Below are 22,999 nucleotides of genomic sequence, written 5' to 3' on the forward strand. Positions count from 1 at the left end.
CCTCGGGTGTGGGGCAACGCCCCTTCCAGACTCCCTGAAGCTGCACTTGTAACCACCAAGCACCGCGTTTCCTTCCTCACAGCAGAGGGATGAGCAGTGACAGCACAAGGGGAAATGAACCAGCTCCCCAGGGAGCCTGAGACCCCACCCTCCCCACCCTGGGGCGGCCCCGAGCGCTCACTAGGGCTAAGATTCCAGGCCTGCGCGCCTGCGTCTGGCTGGTGGGGAGTTCCGTTCACCGCAGGCCTATCACTGACACGAAGGTGCTCGTTTCAGAGAGACGGTGCACCTGACTGACCAGGGGGAGGAGACCATCCGTGGAGATTTTTAAAAAAACTTAAGCTAAGCTTTTTATTTTGAGATCATTGTAGGTTCCCATGCAGCTGTGGTAAATAGCACAGGCATCCCACGTGTCCTTTATCCAGTGTTCCAGCCCCCTGTTCCCCAGCAAGGCGGTCATGCTGGGAAGCTACAGTACAGTGCAACCGGGAAACTGATGTTGACAGTCCTGACGGGACCCTTTGCTGCAATGCTTGCACCTGGACACGTCTCTCCTCGAGAAACAAAAACCAAAGAAACTGTACGAGACTAAAAATAACTACGTGCATGCCCAGTTGGGACAAATTCTGGACCCAAAAGATACAGAGACCCAAAAACCCAACTACCACTTTTGAAGAGACTGGAGCAAAAGCAGGGGGTTGGGAGCAAAAGCAGGGTACTGAGCATGCCACCTGCATACAACACCACCTAAGAGGTGGGCAAAACACCTAAGCCTCCCCTCTGGCGCGACTCCTGGATACACCCCTACCCTCACCCCATGTAAGAAACAAGCTCACTCCACCCCCTGCCCCGCCCCCATCAGGGAGTGAGCAAGCAAGGGAAGCTGTTGCTCGTTCTCGCACCCCCCTGCTGCAGCAATAAAGCCAATAAAGCCCAATAAAGCCTTGCCTGAATTTCCTGTCTGGCCTCTGATCGATTTCTACTGAGGAAGGAGGCCAAGAACCCTGGTCGGTAACACATCCACAGCATTTCCATCGCCTCAAGGGTGCCTCGTGTGGCCCTTTTATAGCCACGTGTCCACTGGGATCTTTAACTCTTGTCGGGGAGACAAGCCTTCAGGTAGAAGGAAACGACAAGCCGGGAGTCTTGGGTGCGTGTCCTCTAGAGCAAGGCTTCCTAATCTTTTCTTGGTGCCGTGGACCCTCTGGCAACCTGCTGACTCTGAAGGACCCCATCTCAGAATGGTTTTCATGCATAAAGTAAAACTGAAAAGGAAACCAGTTATATCGGTGATGCTCATAAATGCCTAGCAGTAACCGCAAGTTCACAGTCACGTCCGTCTCCTGGGTACGCAGAAGGTCTGGATCACGTGGGTTTTCTTTGCACCCTTGTTAAGCTACGTGGTCCTTGGAAGATGTGGTGGAGAGACGTGCACTGAGGTGACACCCTTGTCCCAGGGGACTCAGACGTTTTCGCTTCTTCACGAACGCTTTTGATAAGAAGGTCTAGCAGGGTCTGCAGACGACCATAATTTCAACGCCGTGATGAGTACGAACGATCCTGGGAAACCTCTGCACAGCGGGCACATGATGTGAACGTAGCTGTGATTTCTACTGCTGGCGGTTTCACAGGTACTGCAGTTACTTACGTGGTTTCTCACCTACGGTTATGTGTTGAACTGGGTCCCCTCATCATTCATACCTTCAAGGCCTAATCCTCAGTATCTCAGAATGCGACCTTATTTGGAAATAGGGTCTTTGCAGACGTAATTAGTTAAGATGAGGTCACGAGGGTGGGCCCTAATCCAGTATGACTGGGTTCTTCTAAAAGGGGGAAGTTTGGACACAGGAACACAGTGGGGAGGCCACGTGAAGAGGAAGGTAGGGGTCTGACTGATGCTTCTGCTACAAGCCAAGGACCTGCAAAGGTTGTTAGCGACACGCCAGAAGCCAGGGGAGAGGCCTGGACCAGATCCTCCCCGATGGCCCCCAGAGGGAACCAACCCTGCCGACACCTCGATCTGGGGTTCCAGCCTCCAGACCTGAGACAGAACACGTTTCTATTATCTATGCCACCCAGTGTTTGCTACTCGGTTACAGTAGCCAAGCAAACTAACACGTGTTTATAAGTGAAGGGAAAGCTAAGTTTCAGCTAGAGGGCTCGTGAAGATAAAAACGTATTTTTTCCCGTTGAAGCTGATGGAGCCCCTTGGTGGGCCTGAGCCAGGCAACCGTTGCAACAAGCGCCCTCCCTGGGTTTGGGGAGTGAGCGGCTTGGCCTTCTGGGGTCCGTGCAGCCTCCACTGCCTCAGTCTGGGCACAGACCTCACAGGGCCTCTCAGCCACGGCACTTGTTGATCTCCGAAAGTGCCCCGGGTCAGATGTCGCCAGCAGAGAGCTGGCTGGCTCTTCTGGGTTCACTGCTTTCAGAGGTACGGGGGGACCAAGTGACCACAGAGGCCTCTGGCGAGTCCAGCCCCGTCACGGATTTGGGACCCTCCAATTCCAGAAAAGGACACATGCCCTGCTTATCAGAAACTGTCGGGGTCCCCCAGGCCCGGGGGCTGAACATGGGCATTCTTGAGCCAAAGAAGGATTCACATCGCCTTTACGTAGACACTGTTTTGGTTTTATGTACTAGGTTTCTCCTTAGAAGTTTCTAGAAGGCACTTCTAACCAGTAATCTTTCAACAGCCATTTGGCGGGGAGGAGGGACGCCTGTGACGTCTGCAACTCCGGGGACCTTCCCTCTCGGTCTAATAGCTTCTTTAAACAGCGCACTGCAGTGCTCGCAGCGCTGTAGTCCATCTGGCAGCGGGGCCTGGCGATTCGCTTTCCGAGTGCGTCCCTGGCACGCCGTGTATGTTCATGCTGAGCCGTACGGCCGTCTGAAGGTCGCGGGGAATGTGCCCGGGGCTCCTCGAGGGTGACGCCCCCCCAGCTCCAGCTGTAACATCCGACTCAAACCATCGTTCACTTTCCAGCGACGTCCGCCCTCAGGCATTACTTGAACAGAGAGAAGGCGGAAGCCCTTTTGGGGCGGATGGGGTCGGGGTGGATCTCAGCCTCGCTCTCCGTGGGTGACGTGTGGGTTTCACTGCTAACAGGAAGGTTCATGACGATCCGAAATGAGCAGCACGCTCTCCACCGAGATCTCGAGAGGAGCCTCTGACAACGCCTATGGGTCTCACCGCCGAGCCGAGGACGGCCTTAAGTGACCCTAAGTTCTCACGCACGTGTATCCAGGTGACAATCATCCTCCCCCTAAGCCTGGGTAACGTGGCCAGAACACCATGGGTCTGAGGCCCATGAGGTTGCTAGCGCGGCCGTGGTTATGAAAATGGGGGAGTGGGGGGCTTCCCTGGTGGTCCAGTGGGTAGGGCTCTGCGCTCGCAACAGGGTTCCATCCCTGGTCAGGGAACTAGATCCCGGAGGCCGCAACTAAGAGTCCGCAGGCCGCAACGAATATCCCGTGTGCCACATCTGAGACCCGGCGCGGCCAAAATAAATAAGTAAATAATAAATAAATATTAAAAAATCAACAGCGGGGGGTGGGGGAGTGAGAGGGATCCTCTCATTTCAAGTCAGTGCCCTCCGTCTCCATGTCATCAGGGAAATGCTGGGCCAGGGAGGCCCCAAGCTCTGACACGTCCCCTCTTTTACAGATGCAGACACACCATTTCGGGGTTTCGCCCGACCTACCTGAGGGCCTGGCCTCGATGACGTAGCCCGTGGTGGGCGTCCTGCCCGCACGGCCCTCCGTCCACTGCAGGGTGAGCTCAGAGGCGGATCTGGTGACCGAGACGTCTCGAGGGGAGCCCGGGGAACCTGTGGACAGAGGAGAAAAGAGTGGGTGGGCTTTGGCCCAGGACTCCTGGGCCCGCAGAGGGGCCAGTTCTGCTGCTAGGTCTCCAGGCGGGGCTCCCCCTGGGTCAGTCCCGGTCCCTCATCTTGAAAGTCGGGGTGTGGCTGACACTGGCCTCACAGGGTCCATCAGAGCATCAAGAGAGCTGAGGCGTGGAGGTGCCCGCTCGACCCACTGCCCTCTCCTCCAAAAGCACTTACACAGAGGCCGAGGGCATTTGCGCAGCAGGAACCACGTGGCCCCTCTTCATGCCAGGAAAACTTCAAATGTTTCCTATGTATCTTATTTCAAAAATGGAATGCACTTCTTTTCGCTTTTTTCCAGAAAACAAATACACACTGGACACGCTCAACACCTAACAACTTGCTCGCCCACACTGAATGCATCCGCGTGCAGACGTTCAGTTAACACACGCCTTGGAAGGCGGGGCCAAAAGAGTCCTGAGCTGACGCTGGCTCTGAGCGTCCAGCACGGCTCGACGGGAGTGCAGACCAAGCCCCGGCCGGACGAAGGAGGCCTGATACTCACCCTCGGCCGGCCCGGCCGTGACGCTGGCCCGCAGCTCGGGCCCGTAGGCGATGGTCCGCGCTTGCACTCGGAAGAAGTAGGTCACCCCCTTGGTGAGGTCGCGCACCTTCAGCCAGCGCTGCCGGTTCCCCTTCACGTCCACCGTCACCACCTTGCTGACCCCTAGAGCCGCCGGGAAGGGCGAGAGGGGCCCTGAGCACCGCCTCTTCGGCTCTGACCACCAGGAGGCCGCGAGGTTTGCTGCGGAAGCGTTTCTCACCACTGGGACTGTAAGTGCCGGTAATGGCCGATTTTTAGCACACGTAAGTGCTGTTAGAGTCTAAGCTTGGTAAGCGGGTGCTGACACGGGGAAGAACCACCCTCATGGCACGCGGGAGGAGGCCCCGGCTCACTGGCCACGTCGGTGGGGAGGGAGCCCCGGCAACTGGCACCACGGTGGGGGCAGGCCCCCGACATCCGGAGGGTCCCTCCCCGCTTGGCTTGGAGCTGCACAAAGCCCTGTGTCACGTCGGAGGCAACCTCGGGCTTCCCAGCTTAGCCGGGGGAGAGAACGTGGAGGAAGAAGATGGAGGAAGACTCTGCGTGGGCTGAAGGCGCCCCCCACTGCGGGGCCCACCCTGCGGCCTAAGGGCTTTGGCAATGCATGACAACTTCATCCACAGACCCTGAAACATGACGAACCTGTCACCACAGAGAGCGGTGGTGACGCAGCTCCACAGACCTGTGCCAGCACAGAGACGCTTCCCTCACCAACACAGACACCAAGCAGATGGGATGCTGGGTGTACTAGGTTTAATTAGAAAATAGAGGTTGGATACTTTGGGGATACAAACTGAAAAGTACACAAACACAGCATTTTCCAGAAGGGAAAATAGGGTTCTTTGGTAAAACAAGTCTGAAAATGAAGCATTCAAACAAAAAAAGCTACGTAAGCTCTAGACTGCGGGACTTCTCAGAGCCTTCAACACACCGATGTCTGTCAGGACCTCTTGGAGGAGGATGTCAGGTTGGGGCAGTTCCAGGACTCGTTAGTCAGCAGAGGTCGTGTGGAAGAGACGCGCCGGGTGCCTGCTGTCCTGGGCCCAGCGTCTGCGCCACCGTGTCCCACACACAGAGAACGGCCGGGCTTCTCAAGACCAAGGCGCCGCCTGCCCTCGCCGCGACCGGCCGGTGTTATCTGCACCTTGAATCCTAGGGCGGCCTTGACCTCAGAAGAGCCCAGCAACGTGCGTCCTCGCTACAAAGTGGGTCCAGCTTTCAAAGTCATCCAAGCAAATTCCTCTGACCCTACAGGTCTCCAGAAGCCCTTCTAATTGGTTTACTGTCTTCATGTTGTGCCTTTTATGAAACATTTGTTCAGCTACATGATTCTCTTCCAAGTTATTTCGGAGCAATTTGGGCTGTTCTCTTGCGTGACTGGGGCTTTTCGGTAGAGAAGCAGGGCCATTTCTGCACAGAGAGGCCGCCCCTCAGCTGCATCGCTCCAGAACGGGGTTTCAGGGATGACAATCTGCACCCACGGTTGACTGTCACCAGTGAACACACACGGGATCCTGTCGGATATAAAGTTTTCCTGAAGAGCAGCCCCTTCTTTTGTTAAAAAATGCCCTCCTTCTCCTCAGAGCAAAACCAACCCTGTGCACAGATTTTGTGAATTCTGTCCCGCCAAGAGGTAGAGCTGGTCTGCTCCCCTCCCCCTCCCCCATCCCAAACACGTCAGCGTCTTATTTATTCAGTCAACTTTAAAACCATGCCCTGCACTCCAAACCTCAGGGTGCAGTCGCCTGAAATACTTCCATTTCAAACATGTAAGAAAACATAAAAATAGATCTTCTATGGAATCAGATTCCCAAGGACACGGCTCAGTGTTCTGAGGGCCTGGGGGCTCCCCACGCAGCCAGGCCTATTTTCCTGGTGGAGGGACCCGGGGTCCACAGCACTGCAATACCACATCGACGCCCCTGTTCCTGGGGCCTGGGCTGCAGGCTGCCCGACCAGGGTCTACAGGTGTCCCTCCAGACGCTGCCTGAGCCTGGGGGAGGGGGCATGGAGAAGGGTCACCCCAGGATGAGGTCACTGCTTTACAACTGCTTTTTTACTGTCTTTACCACAAAGTTGTGTACGTGTTTATCAACATAAATATCATATCCTTGGTGATCTTCACAAGGGAACCGGCGTTATCACAGAGAGTTAATATAAAATAAAGATGCTCGAGGTTCTCCCTGTGTTTGCAGCCATATCTCTGGGAGATGCACGGGTCCTCTGAGGCATATGAGAGAACAGAAATGGTTCGGAGCCCCGCTTGCTACTTTCATGGTTCCCTGCCTAAATCCCAGATCCAACAGCGAGGGGGCTGCGGGCCAGGCTTCCCCAGGAGGCGCCCTCCAAGAGGCCTGCACACCCATCAGATCAGCCAGCCGCCCTAAGGGGAGGAGACATAGAATCGGGGAACTGGGGGCCGCTGGGGAGGGATGGACCCAGGTGTGGGGACGCAGGGCAGCCTGCCCTCAGCGGGTCTGGGAAGCTGTGTGGTGCTTTCACAGCCACGGCCTGGCGTTCAGCCTCTCTGTTCCCACCCACGACTCTGTCCACGGTGTTGGGCCTGCTCAGCTAGGCAACGGTGCGGTCTTAGGTCAGAATGCCCCAAAGAGCCCGGGCAGAGAGGCGCCCAGGGCGAGCGCCACTGCTCCATGATCGGCTGAGGGCGGGTTCCCTCTGAAACTCGCAGGGTTGGCCAGTGGGACGGGGAGTGCAGACGCCCCGGGATTTGGAGCCTGTCCCAGGCCTGTTACTTCTTCCCCGTGTGACGCTGGGCGATGCACTTGACCTTTGCAGGCCTCCGTTTCCTGTCAGTCCTGAGTGGGCAGTGCCCACCTCACAGCAGTGGCAGGAGGGCCGGATCCAGACCCTGCAGTGACTGTTCGAAAGCACGTTAAACTCCAGGCGCTGCGATCCACCTGGGTCCCCAGCTGCAGCTCTCACACTCCGCGGCGGCCACGCTGCCCCAGCACCCAGGGCTTATGGCGGCCACTGTGGAGCTCAGCTCACGACCCTGCTGGTCAGGTCTTGGGAGGTGGCTGGCGTGGCCGATCGTGGCCGGGCTCCTGCTTGCAGCTATGGCTGGTCCTCACGTGCCCGGCAGGTGGTCGGCTGTCCACCAAGGCAAGAGGACGGAGAGGTCACGTCCCCGGCATCTCCCCGAGGGCCGGCTCAGGCGTGTCCACGAGAGGACAGGGTGCCTCCCGCGTGCAAACGCTTTCCACGCCTCCGCCCGCCCCACGGCGGTTACTGCTCCAGTGGTCACTGTGAGTCTCACGGCCAAGTCCGGAGGAACGCAATGGGGCTCGATCTGGGGCTGTCCTGTGCTCGACCCGTGACACCCACCAGCAGGAGGACTGCCACCGGCAGCCACTGCCCACGCCCCGTGTGATGGCCTCCTTATGGCCCCACTTCGGCCGGGCCGTGCTCCTCTCTGGCTGCCAGCTGTGGCCGCTGGAAGGGCCCAGGACTAGTGTACATCTGGCTAGGTCAGGGGTTCTGGCAGAGGCCGTGGTCCAGGCGGGCTCGTGGTGGGATCCTGGGACGTGATGGTGGGTTGGCGGTGAGCAGGGCACTTCGGAAGGTCACAGGGTCACCAGGGCGGCACCAGGGCAGTGGGCCGGTGAGCTCTGCTCCTGGGGAAGGGGTGTTTGCTGGTTGCCAGGGAGGCCGGGGGAGGCTCGAGGCCTGTGGCCAGCCTCACCCCAGCGGGAGCAGGGCCCGAGCTGTCGGGGGGCGGGGTGGCCTGCGGTTGGCGGCCAGGCTTAGCGCTGGCCTGGTGCTAGAGGCAGCCCTGCGACGCCTCAGGCGGGACTGGACGCTTCCTGTCACCGTCATTGTCACGTGGGGTAGCCCCAGCCCTGGACCGGCCACTTGACAGGCAAGCAGGCGTCAGTGGGTCTGGGACGTGCACAGCCAGAGCCTGGCGTCTGGACAGTTTGCCACTGAGGGTGCAGGAGCCGGGGCAGCGGCTGAGTGAGCGCAGGGCTGAGCCCCCGTCCCTGCTCCGACGGCAGGGCTGGCACACTGGCCGGAGACCCAGGCTGAGAGCAGCGGCCCTCCCCACAGACAAGGGACGCGCTGCGGACGGCGGATATCTCGCTACTTGCGAAACGAGGGGAAGACGGCTGTGACCGAAGTGACTCCACCTGTTGCCACTCCAGGGAACGGCAAGCCCCACCCGCGGCGGGAAAGCACGATGCTTTCCTGACTGCCCTCGGGCTCCATCTCTGCCGCTTGCCATCACGTTCAGAGACACAAGTGCTCCGGACGGTCCCCATCACGTGACAGATAAGACCTCGGCTCTTGAACTCGCCCGCCTGCGTTCGAATCCCTCTTCTCCCCCCGCCGTTCCCCAACTGTAGGCCGCGGACAATGTCTTAAGGGCCCGAAGCCCGACTGCTTTTTTTTTTTTTTTTGCGGTACACGGGCCTCTCACTGTCGTGACCTCTCCCGTTGCGGAGCACAGGCTCCGGACGCACAGGCTCAGCGGCCATGGCTCACGGGCCCAGCCACTCCGCGGCATGTGGGATCCTCCCGGACCGGGGCACGAACCCGTGTCCCCTGCATCGGCAGGCGGACTCTCAACCACTGCGCCACCAGGGAAGCCCAGCCCGACTGCTCTGTCTGTGGCATGAGGATAGATGCAGCGCGCCCCGCAGGGCTGTGGTGAGGATGAGGAGAGAACACTCGAGAGCGGTGGGTGCGGCCTGCCGTGTAGTCAGTGCTGGAGGGACGGCACCTACCGGTCGGTGTGCTTGGTGGGGTCGCGTTGACGGGGGCACCGGGAGAACCCTGTGAGCTGCTTGTGGTGGACCCGAGTGTCCAAACGACGTGAAACAAACAAGCAGCCCCGAGGACACTGGGAATTCGAGCTGCTGATGTGTCCCTGGGGATGAGGCGGGGGCAGGGGGCAGGCGTGGGGAAGCTCTGCAGCAACCCGGCAGCAATTCTAGCGCCTGACCGCGCAGAGGAGGGTAACAGGGGGCACAGCCAGGCCCCGCGGCGGAATCCGGCTGGGCCGTGGCCTTGCCGGGAGGCCAAGGAGACAGGTGTGGGCCGTGGGGTTTCTGGAAAGACGGTGCAAACCTCCCCACACAGATGCTCTGCTCAGCAGTCAGTCACCTGCCGGGGGAAGCGTGGGAAACCTCACTCACGGTCTGGGGTGAGGAAGGAGGCGGAGGCCAGTCAGGCACCGTTCTTGGCAACCCTTTCCCATCTGAACGGCACTAGTGGGTTAATATCCTTGAAAAGGTGTGTGGGACCTGGGCTCGTGGAATCTGTGTGCATGCGTGTGCGTGCGTGCATGCGTGTGCAGGGAACGCTGGTGAGCACAATGAAAGTCTCCATTAATTCTCGGCCCTCCCTCCCTACTGAACGAGCAGGAACGTGGCCCGTCTCCTTCTGGACCTTGACCCAAGCCACGCCCAGGCCACCTGTCCCCAGATAGGTGCTGGGTGCTGAAAAGACACAGCAGAGTGTGCTAAATCAGTGCGGGTCCCCAGCCTCTTGGCTGTTTTACAAACCGTTTCCACACGTCACCTCTACTGTTATTTACCCAAGTTCACGTGAGAGACAGGAAGGACCCTCTGTCACCTCTACTGTTATTTACCTAAGTTCATCGATTTTCTGAGACGCACTTTATCCCCCTCGCATTTTTACATCTCTGATTTGGGATGCAGCTCGGAACTGATGCTTCAAGAGGACTGGGCCGTGGTTTAGTGGAAGCATTTTTTCTTTCTCAGCACTTCATAAAATAACAATGAATCTCACAGGCCATGGCAGTGTAGATTCGATGAAATAAAATCTAGGGCTTGACTTTTCTTCTTCAAATCAACTCCCTGTTTTACTTGAATGTGCTTGTTTTAAAAGGAAGCTTTTATCACGGCTTTAAATGGAGAGCCAATATCAGTTGATGGGTGGGCGATGTCTTTTCCTCCCAGACATTAAATAATCCACAACTTCTACAGTCTGTCTGTGTCTATGACCAGGGCTTCACCTCCCTTCTCTGCACCACAGTGCCGGGCACACAGTGGGGACAGAAAGAAATGCCCGCTCAGCCCTCAGTGTGCGCTCCGGGAGTTGGGCAGTGGGCAGAGATGAGTGGATAAGAAATCAAATCAACACAGAGCTGGAGGCACCAACTACAACAGGGGCGTAGGGACAGAGCTATGCCATCACGGCCCGGCTCCCTCCCGCCCACCCTGTCCACCCCTGCACCTGTCCTCTCCTCTCCCGTCCATCATCCCCTCCCAGAGCCCCCAGCCAGCCCCCCTGGTGGCGCCAGGGTTGATTCAGCTGGGGATCCCGGTCTCCTATAACTCAGACCCAGTGCCTCTGGCTCCACCTCGGCCCCACGTCACTGGCCCTGTGGCCGCCCGGATGACTAGCATTGCCCCCTCCCTGCAGGCCCCGCGTGACCGAGCCTCTGTGGGCCAGTCTCGCCTCGGACGCTGGGCTCCTGGGCCCTTCCTGTCTCTCGGCGCCTGTCTCCGCTCCACGCCCAACGCTCTCACGCGGTCCCACTCTCTTCTTTTTTTTGTGTGTGTGGTGCGCGGGCCTCTCACTGTTGTGGCCTCTCCCGTTGCACAGCACAGGCTCCGGACGCGCAGGCTCAGCGGCCATGGCTCACGGGCCCAGCCGCTCCACAGCATTTGGGATCTTCCCAGACTGGGGCACGAACCCGTGTCCCCTGCATCGGCAGGCGGACTCTCAACCACTGCGCCACCAGGGAAGGCCCCCACTCCCTCCTTCACAGCGCTGATCACTATCAGACTCTGTGTGTGTCTGTTCATGTGTGGCTCTCTCCTCCCTGGAGCACAGCTCACTGCACTCAGGAAAACAAGGATCTCGATGAACAGGTCAGCTCAGATCCCAGCTTCCCTGGATCCACAGACTCCAGCATCTAGAATGGCACCTGGCACACAGCAAGCGCTTAAAAAAGACTTGCTAACCAGAGTTCCCTGGCAGTCTAGTGGTTAGGACGCGGCACTTTCACTGCAGTGGCCCGGGGTTCAATCCCTGGTGGGGAAACATCCCGTAAGGTGCAGGCCAAAAAACCCCCACCCCCGACACAAAAAACAAACAAAAGCCTCACTGAGTAAACGGAAGAATGAAGGCAGCCCCCGAGGAGCCCCCGAGGGAAGCATCCGGGCCCAGCTGCCCTCGTGGCTCCAGCTTGCGGCACCCAGGCTGGGACGAGCACTGAGAGCTCAGGCGCAGCAGGAGAGGCGGGTCTTGGGGGATACAGAGGCCGGGTCAGGGGCCCTGCGGGGAGGGCCGTGTGGAGCCCCGGACGCACTCAGGCGGTTCACCCGCTCCTCCCGGCGCCGAGCCGTGTAGACGGTGGCTGCCACGCAGCCGGGAGGCTTACCTTGGACAGGCGCTAAGGGCTCGTACACCACTCGGTAGCCCTGCAGGACGCCATTGGCTGCCGTGGGCTCCCCCCATGAAACGTTCAGCGTGGTGGAGGTTACTTCCGAGAATGCCAGAAAGCTGGGGGTCCCGGGAGCTGGAGGACAGGACAGAGAGGACGTTCACCAAAGCCCCTTTACGTCATCTACGTAAGTGTCCACGCCTCCGCGTGGAACAGAGATCTTATTAGATGGTATCTCCAATTTAGTGAAGTCTCAATGCCGTGGATGAAAAGGAGATTTATTGATCATCTCCGAACTTCCCAGGGTCAATCAGAAACTCAGACCCTCCCGAGAAGAGCAGAGAAAATGGCGGCGTTTAAACACAAAGGAGCCTGAGAGATGCAATGACAAAGGCATGAAAACGAATAATGGATGGAAACAGAAAATGAAGTGCAGACAGTGCCATCTTCTAGCACTTGCTGGAGGATTCCACGGGCTCCAGTCCTGCTCCTCTCGGGGGGGCTCTCCCCTCCCCTCCCCTCCTGGGGGGCCCAGAGGCCTCCGAGGACACCCCCGCACACTGGTCCTCATCTGAAATCCCACGGGCGCCCGGCCATCTCACTGTCCCCCTTGGTCTGGAGATGGGGGAGCTCACGCGCCACCCTGAGCTGGAAGAAGCTCCTGGCAGATGCAGAGGCAGGCTGTGTGGCCAGGGAGGACGCCGACCCCACCCACAGCTCCCGTCTGCCTGGGCCCCGTGGGAGGGCCGGGTGGGTGCTGGCACCCAGAGCTGCCCCTACCCCAGTGGGCACGGATGCCCCCCTAGCTGGGTTCCCCTCCGTGCTCAGAAATGCCCACTGAATCGGCCCCCACTTGCCCCCTTTCGGTCCTCCCCTGTCCCTGGGGGCCCTTTGGCCCTGTGACCCGCCAGGCCTGCAGTGCCTGAGGGCCTCCACCTCCTACCCTCAGCCCCACAGGTCCGCCCATACCCTTCCTGTTCAGAGCCCACAGTCCACAGACAGCCCCTTCCGGGCTGCTGGACGGGCCCCGAGGACACAGTCCCTGCAATGCAGTCATGGTCATCTCCCAGGGGGCCTGACGCTCAGGAGCCCCTGTTCCCGGGAAGGCTGAACCCACAGAGGTTTGGGGAGCCCAGAGCCGGTGGGTCTGTGCCCCACGGGCTCCCTACCTTACACTGCCAGCCTTCCACTCCCTGCATCTCAAGAAGGCCCCAGAGCTCCCGGGACCCAGGGCCCAGCCGCCATTCCCTCGGGAAGCCTGGTCAGCCTCAGGAAGCGCCCCAAACCACTAGGGACTCTGCAAGTCGCCAGGAGAGTGAGTGAGCGGCTCAGAACGTACCCCAGATGAGGAGAGGAAGTCACAGGCAGTGTGAACTCCGGCAGGGCAGCCCGGCCATGCCCTAGGACCTGCACGGGGCTTGTGTCTGAGAGACGGCCTGCCAGCTGCTTCCAGAGGACTCTGTGGCCCAGAGGCCCAGGGAGGCCAACACTGCGGCCTGGGCTCAGCACATCAACATACAAGGAGCTCCCCTGCCCTGGGATCTGGACCCTGAGAGACTCCCCCGGGGGCCTGGAGCAAGTCCTGCTGGTGACAGATGAGGCCTTGTGCAGATGGAACCCGGCCCCCCATGGCCCACGCTGCTCACACTGGTGGATGCTTACGGGGCAGCTCCATGCAGCAGGCCTGGGCTGGGCGCTAGGGACACCACATGAATCGGACCCAGAAATTCCCAGTTACGTGGGCTCTGGCTTACAGGACAGGCAGAGCGGAGAGCGGAGGGAATGGAGAGGGAGGGTCGGGGAACAGCTCCAGAGCAGGGAGGTGACCCAGGCTGTGGAAAGGAAACACACTGTCCTCCTACCGGCCTGGTGGGTGCGGCCCTGCTGGGGGTCACTCCTGGGCCCGTCTCCAGCAGCGTTGAAGGCCGAGATGCTGACCAGGTACTTGGTGTGGCTGGTGAGGTTCTTCAGCTTCGCTGTCGTCTCGGGCAGGAACAGTACCCTCATCTTCTCTGTTTCGTTCTGGCTGTCCGCCTCCCAGTAGTAGATCTGCCAGAAAGAGCCAGAGGCTGGAGGCCAGCATGGGAGGGAAGGGGTGGCGCCCCCTCTGTTTCTCAGCCTGGGGACAGGTGGCCACGGAGCCAGAGGGGACCTGAGTGCTCCTGGGGCCCGAGCTGTGCTCTGCAGAGCCGGGGGTGGCTGAGGCCAGGCCAGGGTGGACGGGGCCTGAGGATGGAGGTGGCATCTCCTTTGGCTGCCAGGAAAGTGCCTTTTCTCTCACAGGGCTGGCTGTGGGGGCCGTGCCCCTTCCCCCAAGCTTCTGGACAGAAGGGAGACCAGTCTACCCCCTGCTCCAGCCTGTGGGGAGAACAAGCCCCCAACCTCTACCCTACGCTCCCACGTTTTCTTTAAGGCTGAGATCGAAGCCTTGGATCAATGTGACCCAATACTCTGGATATGAAAACAGCCAAAAATAACGTGGAGATGAACCACATAGGGCTCAGCCCTGTTGGAGCAGCCCTTGTTTCTCCTGGGTTCCGTTTCTTCTCGTCTAGTTTTTAACGCACTCGTGGGCGAACATGATGCCCGCATACAAAGGTTTGCTAAGGTCATCAGAACTGCTTCCCTAGACAGCTGGCCGAGAACCACTGCGCAAGCCAGTGCCAGCCAGGCCACCCAAAGACAACCCCAATCCACGGATCCACCTCGGCTCTGTGGGCCTACAACAGGCCAGGCCGTGAGAGCCGCTGGCCCACGCACAGGGCAGCCGAGGCTGCCAGGCAGCGCGGGGCCCGGGGCCTGCTTTCCCGTGCCCGCACGCCCGGCCAGGCCGGAGCAGAGCTGGCGGGGGAGCCTCTCTGTATCCACCTGCAAGACGCAGTTCAGCTTCTGCTCTCTGAACTGACCAGATGAGATGCTCTGCTTGAACAGGCCTCACTAACTTGAAATCAATATCCAGGTTCAATGTCTCTATCATTAGGAAATTAGGAAACATGTTTTGGACATACATAAACAGCACCTTGCCTCCGGGCTCAGGGCACTTGCCATGACCTCATTAACCACTGCAGGTGCCCTGCCGTGGAGGATGGTATTTATTTTCACAAAACACCTACAAATGTCATTTTTAAAGGGACATCTAATTGGTCCAATAGTCTGCAGGGTAGGCCAGCCCATGGAGTCTGATGACTGATCAACTTGGGCTCAACAGACCAGACAAGGAAATTCACTCTGGAGGAAGGTGGGGAGTTTTCAAGGGACGGCAGGCACTTCAGGACGGTTTTAGCTGATCTCACGGGGTCCGAGCCCCCTACGCAGGGGTGATGTTGGAGGTGGAACACTGCGGGGGGCTTCCTGCCCCCACCAACGCTGTGTCATCGTTCATCACCTGATGCTCGGACTGCAACGGGCTGCTGCCTTTCTTGGATCCCACCTCTGGGATATTTAATGTGGAATCATGACAGTTCAGTGTAAGGGTTCTCAAAGTGAGGCTCCCAGGAGCACGCAAACCCTTGGACCCCATCCTGGACCTACCGAACAAGAGACTCGGACCCAGGGCAGGGCTTGGGGAGCGGGGGAACCTGTTCTCTTGAGTACCTCCCTTTTACTGTCAGCAAAGGCGTGGAGACTCCCAGAGGGGGTGCAAGGGGAGGGAGGCGCTGCTGGCTGCGTGGGGAACTGAGCCCCGCTCTCCCAGGCCAGAGGCAAGGGCAGGCTGAGCCCGTTCCAGCCGCTCGGCGATGCCCGGGCTCTGGGGGCCAAGGGTCCGTCGGCCTGAGTCAGGACGGGAAGCAGAAGGGCAGGGTGAGCCGAGGGCGGCCACGGTCCCAGCGGAGCCCTCGGGAGATCTGGGGATTCAGGCCACTGACCCTGGCCCACAAGTGACCTGGAAGGAAGAGCCAAATCAAGCGAGAGAGTGCCTTGCCTTGTAGCCCTGGATGTTTCCGTTCTGGCTCTCGGGCGGCGGTGGGTCCCACGTGACCTCCAGCTGGCTGGCTGTGAGCGGGTTCACCTGCACGCGCTGCGGAGCCATGGCCGGGGCTGCGGAGAGAACAGCGGGGTCCGCTGAGAAGTCCCGAGACCCTGCCCTGGACCACCCCGCTTGTATGCCAACATGACCACGAACCCTTCTCAGAACCACGCCTTTAAATGCATGAAATGAAATCTGGAGAATCCCAAAGAAAACCGATTATATCGAGGCACAGCAGAGCTTTGGAAAACGAAGGTGTGATATAGTAACCCACGTGCTTGTGCTTGTGACTGAGCCCTGAAGTCAGGCTTAGGAGCTGCTCTAGCGACGGCTCTGAGGTCAGGTGGGATGAGCAGAGATGGCACGGCAACAGCCAACCTCGCCCCGACGGGGGCACACCCGGGGGCCCTGCTGCTGAGAGAGTCCCAGGCCCCAGTGATGCGGCACTGGTACGTCGTCACATTCATAACCGAGGGAGATGCTCAGTTCCAGGTGGAACTCGGAGAAAATAAAGGCATTTGTGGGAGCTCCCTGGCGGCCCAGTGGTTAGGACTCTGCGCTTTCACTGCCGAGGGCCTGGGTTCGATCCCTGGTCAGGGAACTACGATCCCACAGGCCTCGCGGCCAAAAATAAAGAAAGAAAGGCATCTGTGTTCCCACCACGAGTCCCGGATCCTGGGGTACGAAGCCCTGCTCCAGGTGGAGCTGACGTCTGCAGACCCGGGGCTGCCCCTCCTCGGGGGCGGAGCACAGAGGCCACAGCTCCGCGCCCCCCAGGAGGACCCGGTCCCACTCCTTCCCTCCCAACCCCGAGCGCCCCCGGGTGCTGTGCTGGTGTCAGCAGGGCCACACTGTGCAGGTCAAAGGTGAAAGGTGACTGACAGGGCGCCACGGCCGCGGCCTCGTGGCCTTGCAGGCAGCCGCGGGTAAGTTGGAAACGACGCACGTGTACATTTGGGGACATTTCTCCCCTCTGGCCCGTCTGTCCTCTGCCTCCCAGGAGCTACTCCTTCCTCCCACCTGGGTGACCCCTCCCCCGGTGAACTCCACGCTGGGCTGGACCCTGGGGAGCGCCACGGAGCTGTCGGGGACGTGGGTGCAGGGGCAGGGCGCCAACCCAGCACCCTCACGTTCCGCGGCCCTGCCTGCGGCCCGGGCGCTGCCTCTCGACTCAAGTCTATTTAGGGCCGTGAATGGAAAGGACCACACGTCAGCGTCGGAGGGAGGCAGCCCAGCTCACAGTCTCTCTGGAGAGGCCTCCTGGGGAGAGGATGACCTCCTTGAGGCACCCCTCCCCCGCATCTTCCCCTCCCTGCTTCCCCACCACCAGTGCAGAATAAAATGGTAATTAACACCCACTCAGCCTGACACCGACTATTTATTTTGTTCTAACTGTGTGGCTCCTGTATGATCGCTGCCCACCCTGCCGTTAATGGAAATGTTAATAACCCACACCAGGTTGTTGTGACAGATGCTCAGCCTCATTAACAGAAATTCTTATTTACCGCTCCATTAAACAACAGAATCCCACAAAAAAACAATTCAATCAAAACTAACTGGAGGAATTTTAACAGCCACATTAATAATCCAAAACATAAATAAAGTTAATGTCTTCTGCATGTTTGCCATGGGCGACTCTATCACAAAATTACTGTTGTACGATTAAAATGTGAAAGGCAAAATTGAGCACAGCCATTACCCTGGTGGTGGGTTAGGACCATCTGGGCGTGGTCGCCCCAGTCCCCCAAGTTTCCCTCTAGAAGCACAGCCAAACCCAGGGCCCACCACGACGGCTCTGGGGACACGGGCTGGACAAACCCTCCCTCCACCGCCACCCCCGGTCCTGTCCTGGGCAGCTGAGCCCCAGGTGCTGCTGTCCCCAGGCTGAGCTGTCTCCACGCCCCCCAGCTGTCCTACAGCACAGCCCCTTCCGGCCACAAAAATGATGCAGGTGACAAGGACTTTTGTGATGCTAACACAGCAGGGGAGGGAGAAACCCAGGTGAACACAGAGCAAAGCACGCCGGTTTCAAGACTTATTTTTTTGGCTCCGGAGATCCTCAGGGTCTCCACCCTGATGGGAGACCCTGACTCTCAGGAAGGCCGTCTGTCTACACCCCCAGTGCAATCCTTTTCTGTCATGAAGGTGCTCAGTTTGGAAACCGATGGAGCGTCCGATGGATCGTGATCCTCTTGCTCTCCAACCTTAGCATTTGTGGAGTACGGTGCACACGAACATCAGCTTAGAATGCTGTGTTAAAATGCATGAAATTAGTTTTTAAAAGCATGCTGGCCTGGCCTGGCAGTCCCTGGTGTTTGCTGATACGCAGATTGCCCACGGACAGCGCTGGAAGGCGGGTGCAGGGTTAGGGCACAGAGCGGGGATTCTCTCCATCCAGCGTCTCGGCCCAGGCAGACGACACTTTCCCACCGCTGTCACCCACCGGTCTTGAGGGGTCGCTCCCGCCACCCTGGCCCCCCCGGAGAGAGGTCCAGGCAGGGCAGTGATAGAGAAGCTTCCTGGACTTCTGGGGGCTCCTTGCATCTGACAGCAGTAGTGGAATCCCAGCGATTTCTGGAATCTTCTGGGATTCTGGCTGAGCGCTGGGAGAGGCCCTGCACAGCTGGGTGCTGTGGGCTGGACTCGGCGGGCGGGTCCCACGGAGCAGGGAGGGCAGCACTTTGTCCAGCTTGCTCGGCCCCGACGTGGCCATCCGGCGTCAGGGATGCACGGCGGCTGCCCTGGCCCAGTGTAGGTTTGCTGCTGACAGGGGGCGCTGGCTCACGGGCTCCTGCCTCTGCGTCCCGCAGACCCTGGGCGGCCCTGGGCTCATCGGGGCCCCCCACGTCAACCTTTCAGAACCTCTGCTCCAGGGAGACAGCTGGACAGGCAGCCGTGTGCTGAAACCACGGCAAGGAGAGGAAACAACGCCTCAGAGGCATTTGGTAAACAGCCGAGGCTGGGATGCCAGGGGCTCGTCAGCTGCTCGGGTGAGACCGTTCACCATCCGGCCCCCGCTCGCCCGCTCACTCTGCCCTCGTGGCACGGCGGGGGGCGCCCACCCACCCTGCAGACAGTCCCCCCCGAGGGAGCTGCATGCCTCCAACACTGGCCTGGCTGATGACAGGGGAGCAGTAGTGACATGCAGGGCACTTCCCAGCAGGAGCTTCCAGAGCGTTCCACGGCGCCGACCTCTCCCCACCCCCAGACCAGCGGAGCCCCCAGGGGGGGCTGATCCCCATCTGTGTCTGGGAGCACGAGAGACGCAGCTGACCGTGAAGGACAGGGACGCGCGAGAGAAAACACACGGGTGGTGTTTCAGGCGCTGAGACTCGGGGGTGATTTGTCGCCATGGAGCAACTTCGCTGACGTTTTCCTGAATATCAACCAGGCACTTGGCTTAGCTTGGCGGGGCGGGTGGACACAAGGATGGACAAGACAAGTGCAACAGGAGACATAATTCACAGTAGTTGTAATACCAGGAGGAATGTGAGGACAGGGTCAAAGGGCCACGAGGGGTCACCTCTGGCCGGGGGACGTGGGGTCTTTCCTGGAAACAGAACACCCAGCTGGCTCTTCAGGAATGGGGGGGACTTAACGCGGGACCGTGGGCCGGGGAGGCGGGGATGGAGCGGTGGAGAGCTGCGGGGCAGGGCGTCTGCCGGCGTCACGACAGACGGGCGTCTGGGGGCTGGAACTGCTGTTGCTGGACCAGGCAAGACCATGCTCGGTTTTGACTTTCACTCTTTGTAAGCCAGTGATTTATTACTTGGGTAGAGCAAGTTTTTAACTGATAATCTGAGGATCATTGTTAATGTTTTAATATAATGAAATAAGTATTTCTTTATGTGATCTTTAAAAAATTGTACATTCGTCAGTTCACTTTAATTACACCAACATTTCTCTGGTCAAACACTGTTTCTGATTTCCTGTCAAAGTGAGTAGGAGGGCTTCCCTGGTGGCGCAGCGGTTAAGAGTCCGCCTGCCGATGCAGGGGACACGGGTTCGTGCCCCGGCCCAGGAAGATCCCACATGCCGCGGAGCGGCTGGGCCCGTGAGCCATGGCTGCTGAGCCTGCGCGTCCGGAGCCTGTGCTCCGCAACGGGAGAGGCCACAACAGTGAGAGGCCCGCGTACCGCAAAAAAAAAAAAAAAAAAAAAAAAAGTGAGTAGGAAACAGAATTCTTGAATGTAATTTCACCTTCTCAGCAAACTTTGCCACCACATCTGTTCCCCTAAGCAGGGCTAACTGGCGGGGAGGGACTCCAGGTCTGGGTAACCGTGTGGCCTCTGGGCCCCCTCAGTCCATAAAGAAGGTTTACATGGGTGGCGGGGCTTTGGTCCCGAGGGACAAGCAGCGACTCGGCCCAGGAAGGAAGGAGCGGGCGGATCGCAAGGATCCAGGAAGGAGCCACGTCCCGGCAGGCGTGCAGCCCACCCCCCCTCCTCCAGAAGAAGGCTGTGAGTCACTGCTGCCACCAAACGGGACGTCCAACGCCCGGTCACCCAGGACGCCAGGCAGCTGTGAGCCCCGCCCGCAGGTACTCAGGTCCGTCAATGAGCATTTCCACTGACATTACAAACTAATTTTTCACAGAGCTTACAACAGACAAAGTGAGATCATAGCTGATAAATCTGTAACGAACATGAGGGACACGCACCACCCTTCTCTCAACCGACAGCCTCCACCTCTCCAGAACCCCCAGGACCTGTGAAGACAAATACGGTGGTGCTAACGTCCGCTTTAACTTCTGGTTAACGTAGGGATCCGTCAGTGGGATGTGAACAGCGCTGATGCCGATACCGATGATGCTCCCTTCATACCAGGGGATCAGGTATCTCTTCCAAACCCTTCATCTGGGCTCACTTCATCCTCCTAACCTGGGGAGGTGGGTACAAGTCACTGCCCATTACACGGACGGGAAGACTAAGGCCCAGAGAGCTCCGGTAACCTGCCCGAGGTCACACACTCAGCAAGCGTGGGTATTTGGCCTCGTACAGACCCAGGCAGCCTGGCTCTGAGCCTCCGTCCCTCCCTCCCAGGGGAATTCCTGGGGCCGGGGCAGGGGTAGTGGGTGGGGTGGGTGGGTAGGGGGGACATCTCACCCCTGCTGCCGTCCTCCCCTCTGAGCTCCGGCCCCCAGCCTGTCCTCCATCACCTCACTGCTGAGCGAGGACCAAAAACAACTCCAAGGAAGCTCAGCAAGAAGAATCAGGAAACTGGTCACAAAAACTATTTTCAAAAAACTCAATGCCATGTACTCCAGGCTATAGAAAACATAGCTGGGAGGCTCTGGAAGAAGCCCTGGCTGGCGAGTTTAAGGTCTGGACTCAGCTGGTGGGACTTGGGACTCTGTTCAGTCTCTGAGCTGCAGTTTCATTGTTTGTAAGATTGGAGAAAATATCAGACGTAAAGGGTTTTCGAGCTGAAATGAAATGGGTGGTGTGAGGGCAAAGCAAGGCCCGGCGGGGGCGCGTGGTGCCCCCAAGCTCGTCCCCGAGGTGACCTCTCTGTCCAGATAATCGCCCGAGGGTTTATCTGGGCACTGGGCACGTAGGGCACTGCTCTGTGTGGGCTCTGTCCCCGTAGAGACGGTAGGTAATCGAGTCACCACGCGCTGACGCGTCTAGATGCCCGTCTCCCTGGTGGTTCCCGTGTGAACCGAGGGCAGCCCAGGTGTGTCACCATGGATCCCGGTCACAGCTCCAGGGACCCCACTCCTGGTGCTCACAGCCTCACGCGATCCTTCTGACACGTAGGATATGGCAGACGCAGTGGGGTGGGCAGCCTCCTGCAGGCAGGTCAGGAAGCCTGAGCCGCCTCTCCTGCTGGTGCCCCCTCCTGGCTCCTCTCGCCCCCCACCAGCTCCCTCTAAGGAAGCCAGCCCGTTATGGTGATGCTCCACGGAGAGGTGGCCAGGTGAGGACCTCGGGGAGGCCTCTGCCCATCAGCCCAGGAAACGGGGTCCCGTGCACAACCACTCGTGAGCTCAGAGAGGGGCCCTCCCTGGTCAAGCCCTTGGACAGCGCTGCAGGCCTGGCGACACCTTGTGAGAGACCCAAGGTAGAGGACCCAGCTAAGTTAAGCCTGGATTCCTGACCCACAGACTCTGTGAGGTAGCAGGTGTGTGCTGTCTGAGCAGCTACGTTGGGACAATTTGTTACCCAGAAGCAGATGACTAATACACCCTGACCAGGGCGAGCTCCTCAGGGAAAGCACCCAGCCCAAGGCCAGACTGCACGCTCTGGGCTGCCAGAGGCTGGCTGGAATTTGGTGTGGCCCCTGTTGTAAATGCAGGATTTCATGGTGTTCCAGCGAAACACCCTCTGTTAAGGTCAACATGTCCTCTTAACCAGCCCAGACCCAGCCGTGGCCTTGGCCCCATGAGTTTGCACAGGAAATCTAGTATAAGCTCCTGGCCTTTTCATTGGTGGATGTCCTGGCAGAATTGCAGAATTCTGGAGCGGTGCAGGAGTTTGAGCAGTTCTGATTACAGGTGCCTCAGACCAAGGACAGGGTGAGTTAACGAGGGCTCTTAGCTCTGACAGAGCGCGTTCACACGTGTGCACAGAATTAGGGGTGCTCCAGCTGCGGACCAGGCAGCGGCAGCCCTTGGACGCCGAGCGCCCAAAGAGTATTTTAAAAACGGTGGTTTCAGTATGAAAGGAGGTGAGGCCAGAGAGTTCCAGACTCATAAGAACAAGCATATTTTTCTCACAGATATTTCCGTGATAAAGGTTAGCGCCGATTTGTTTTCCCATCATCACCACGGCTCACACCATCTTATCAGCTTAATCACTGCTACCACCGTTACGAGACGCAAAGTTAGAAGCCACTCAAGCAAACCGGCTACATTGCTCGCGACTGTTGTGGGTTTTCTTTTTTTCCCTCTTTGCCTGTACAGTGAGTTTCCCATCATGGCGAGATCCAGGTCCTCACAGACCGCGACTGTATTGTAGCCGACCTGGTCCGCATAACACAATTCACGGTCCCTAATTAACCAGTTGCATCCCATGTAGTTTGTATTCACAGAATTCAAGCTGTAGGGAAAGGATCTTATTCTCATTTTCCCCCTTAGAAAACTCAGGCTTAGAGGAGTTAAGTCACTTGTCCCAGGATGGACTGGATTTGAACTTGGGTCTGCCGACTCTAGGGCCCAAGCTACTTCCCCAGGGCAGAGTTGGGAAGCTTTCCATAAAGGGCCAGACAGCATTTTAAGCTTCAAG

The 22,999-nt window shown here is 58.7% G+C and overlaps 1 protein-coding gene across 1 annotated transcript in view; it reads right to left on the reverse strand.

Moving 5' to 3' along the window:
• Window positions 1-22,999, reverse strand: part of SDK1 (sidekick cell adhesion molecule 1) — an 831,209-nt gene that overhangs the window by 28,831 nt on the left and 779,379 nt on the right. The window contains exons 36-40 of the mRNA XM_060079272.1: window positions 15,729-15,844; window positions 13,669-13,855; window positions 11,804-11,941; window positions 4,393-4,554; window positions 3,702-3,827 (exon numbers count right to left, since the gene is read on the reverse strand). Coding sequence (XP_059935255.1) covers window positions 3,702-3,827; window positions 4,393-4,554; window positions 11,804-11,941; window positions 13,669-13,855; window positions 15,729-15,844 — 729 coding nt within the window. The remainder of the gene's footprint in view (window positions 1-3,701; window positions 3,828-4,392; window positions 4,555-11,803; window positions 11,942-13,668; window positions 13,856-15,728; window positions 15,845-22,999) is intronic.

This window comes from Mesoplodon densirostris, chromosome 16, assembly GCF_025265405.1.
Source record: "Mesoplodon densirostris isolate mMesDen1 chromosome 16, mMesDen1 primary haplotype, whole genome shotgun sequence".
Taxonomy (NCBI): domain Eukaryota; kingdom Metazoa; phylum Chordata; class Mammalia; order Artiodactyla; family Ziphiidae; genus Mesoplodon; species Mesoplodon densirostris.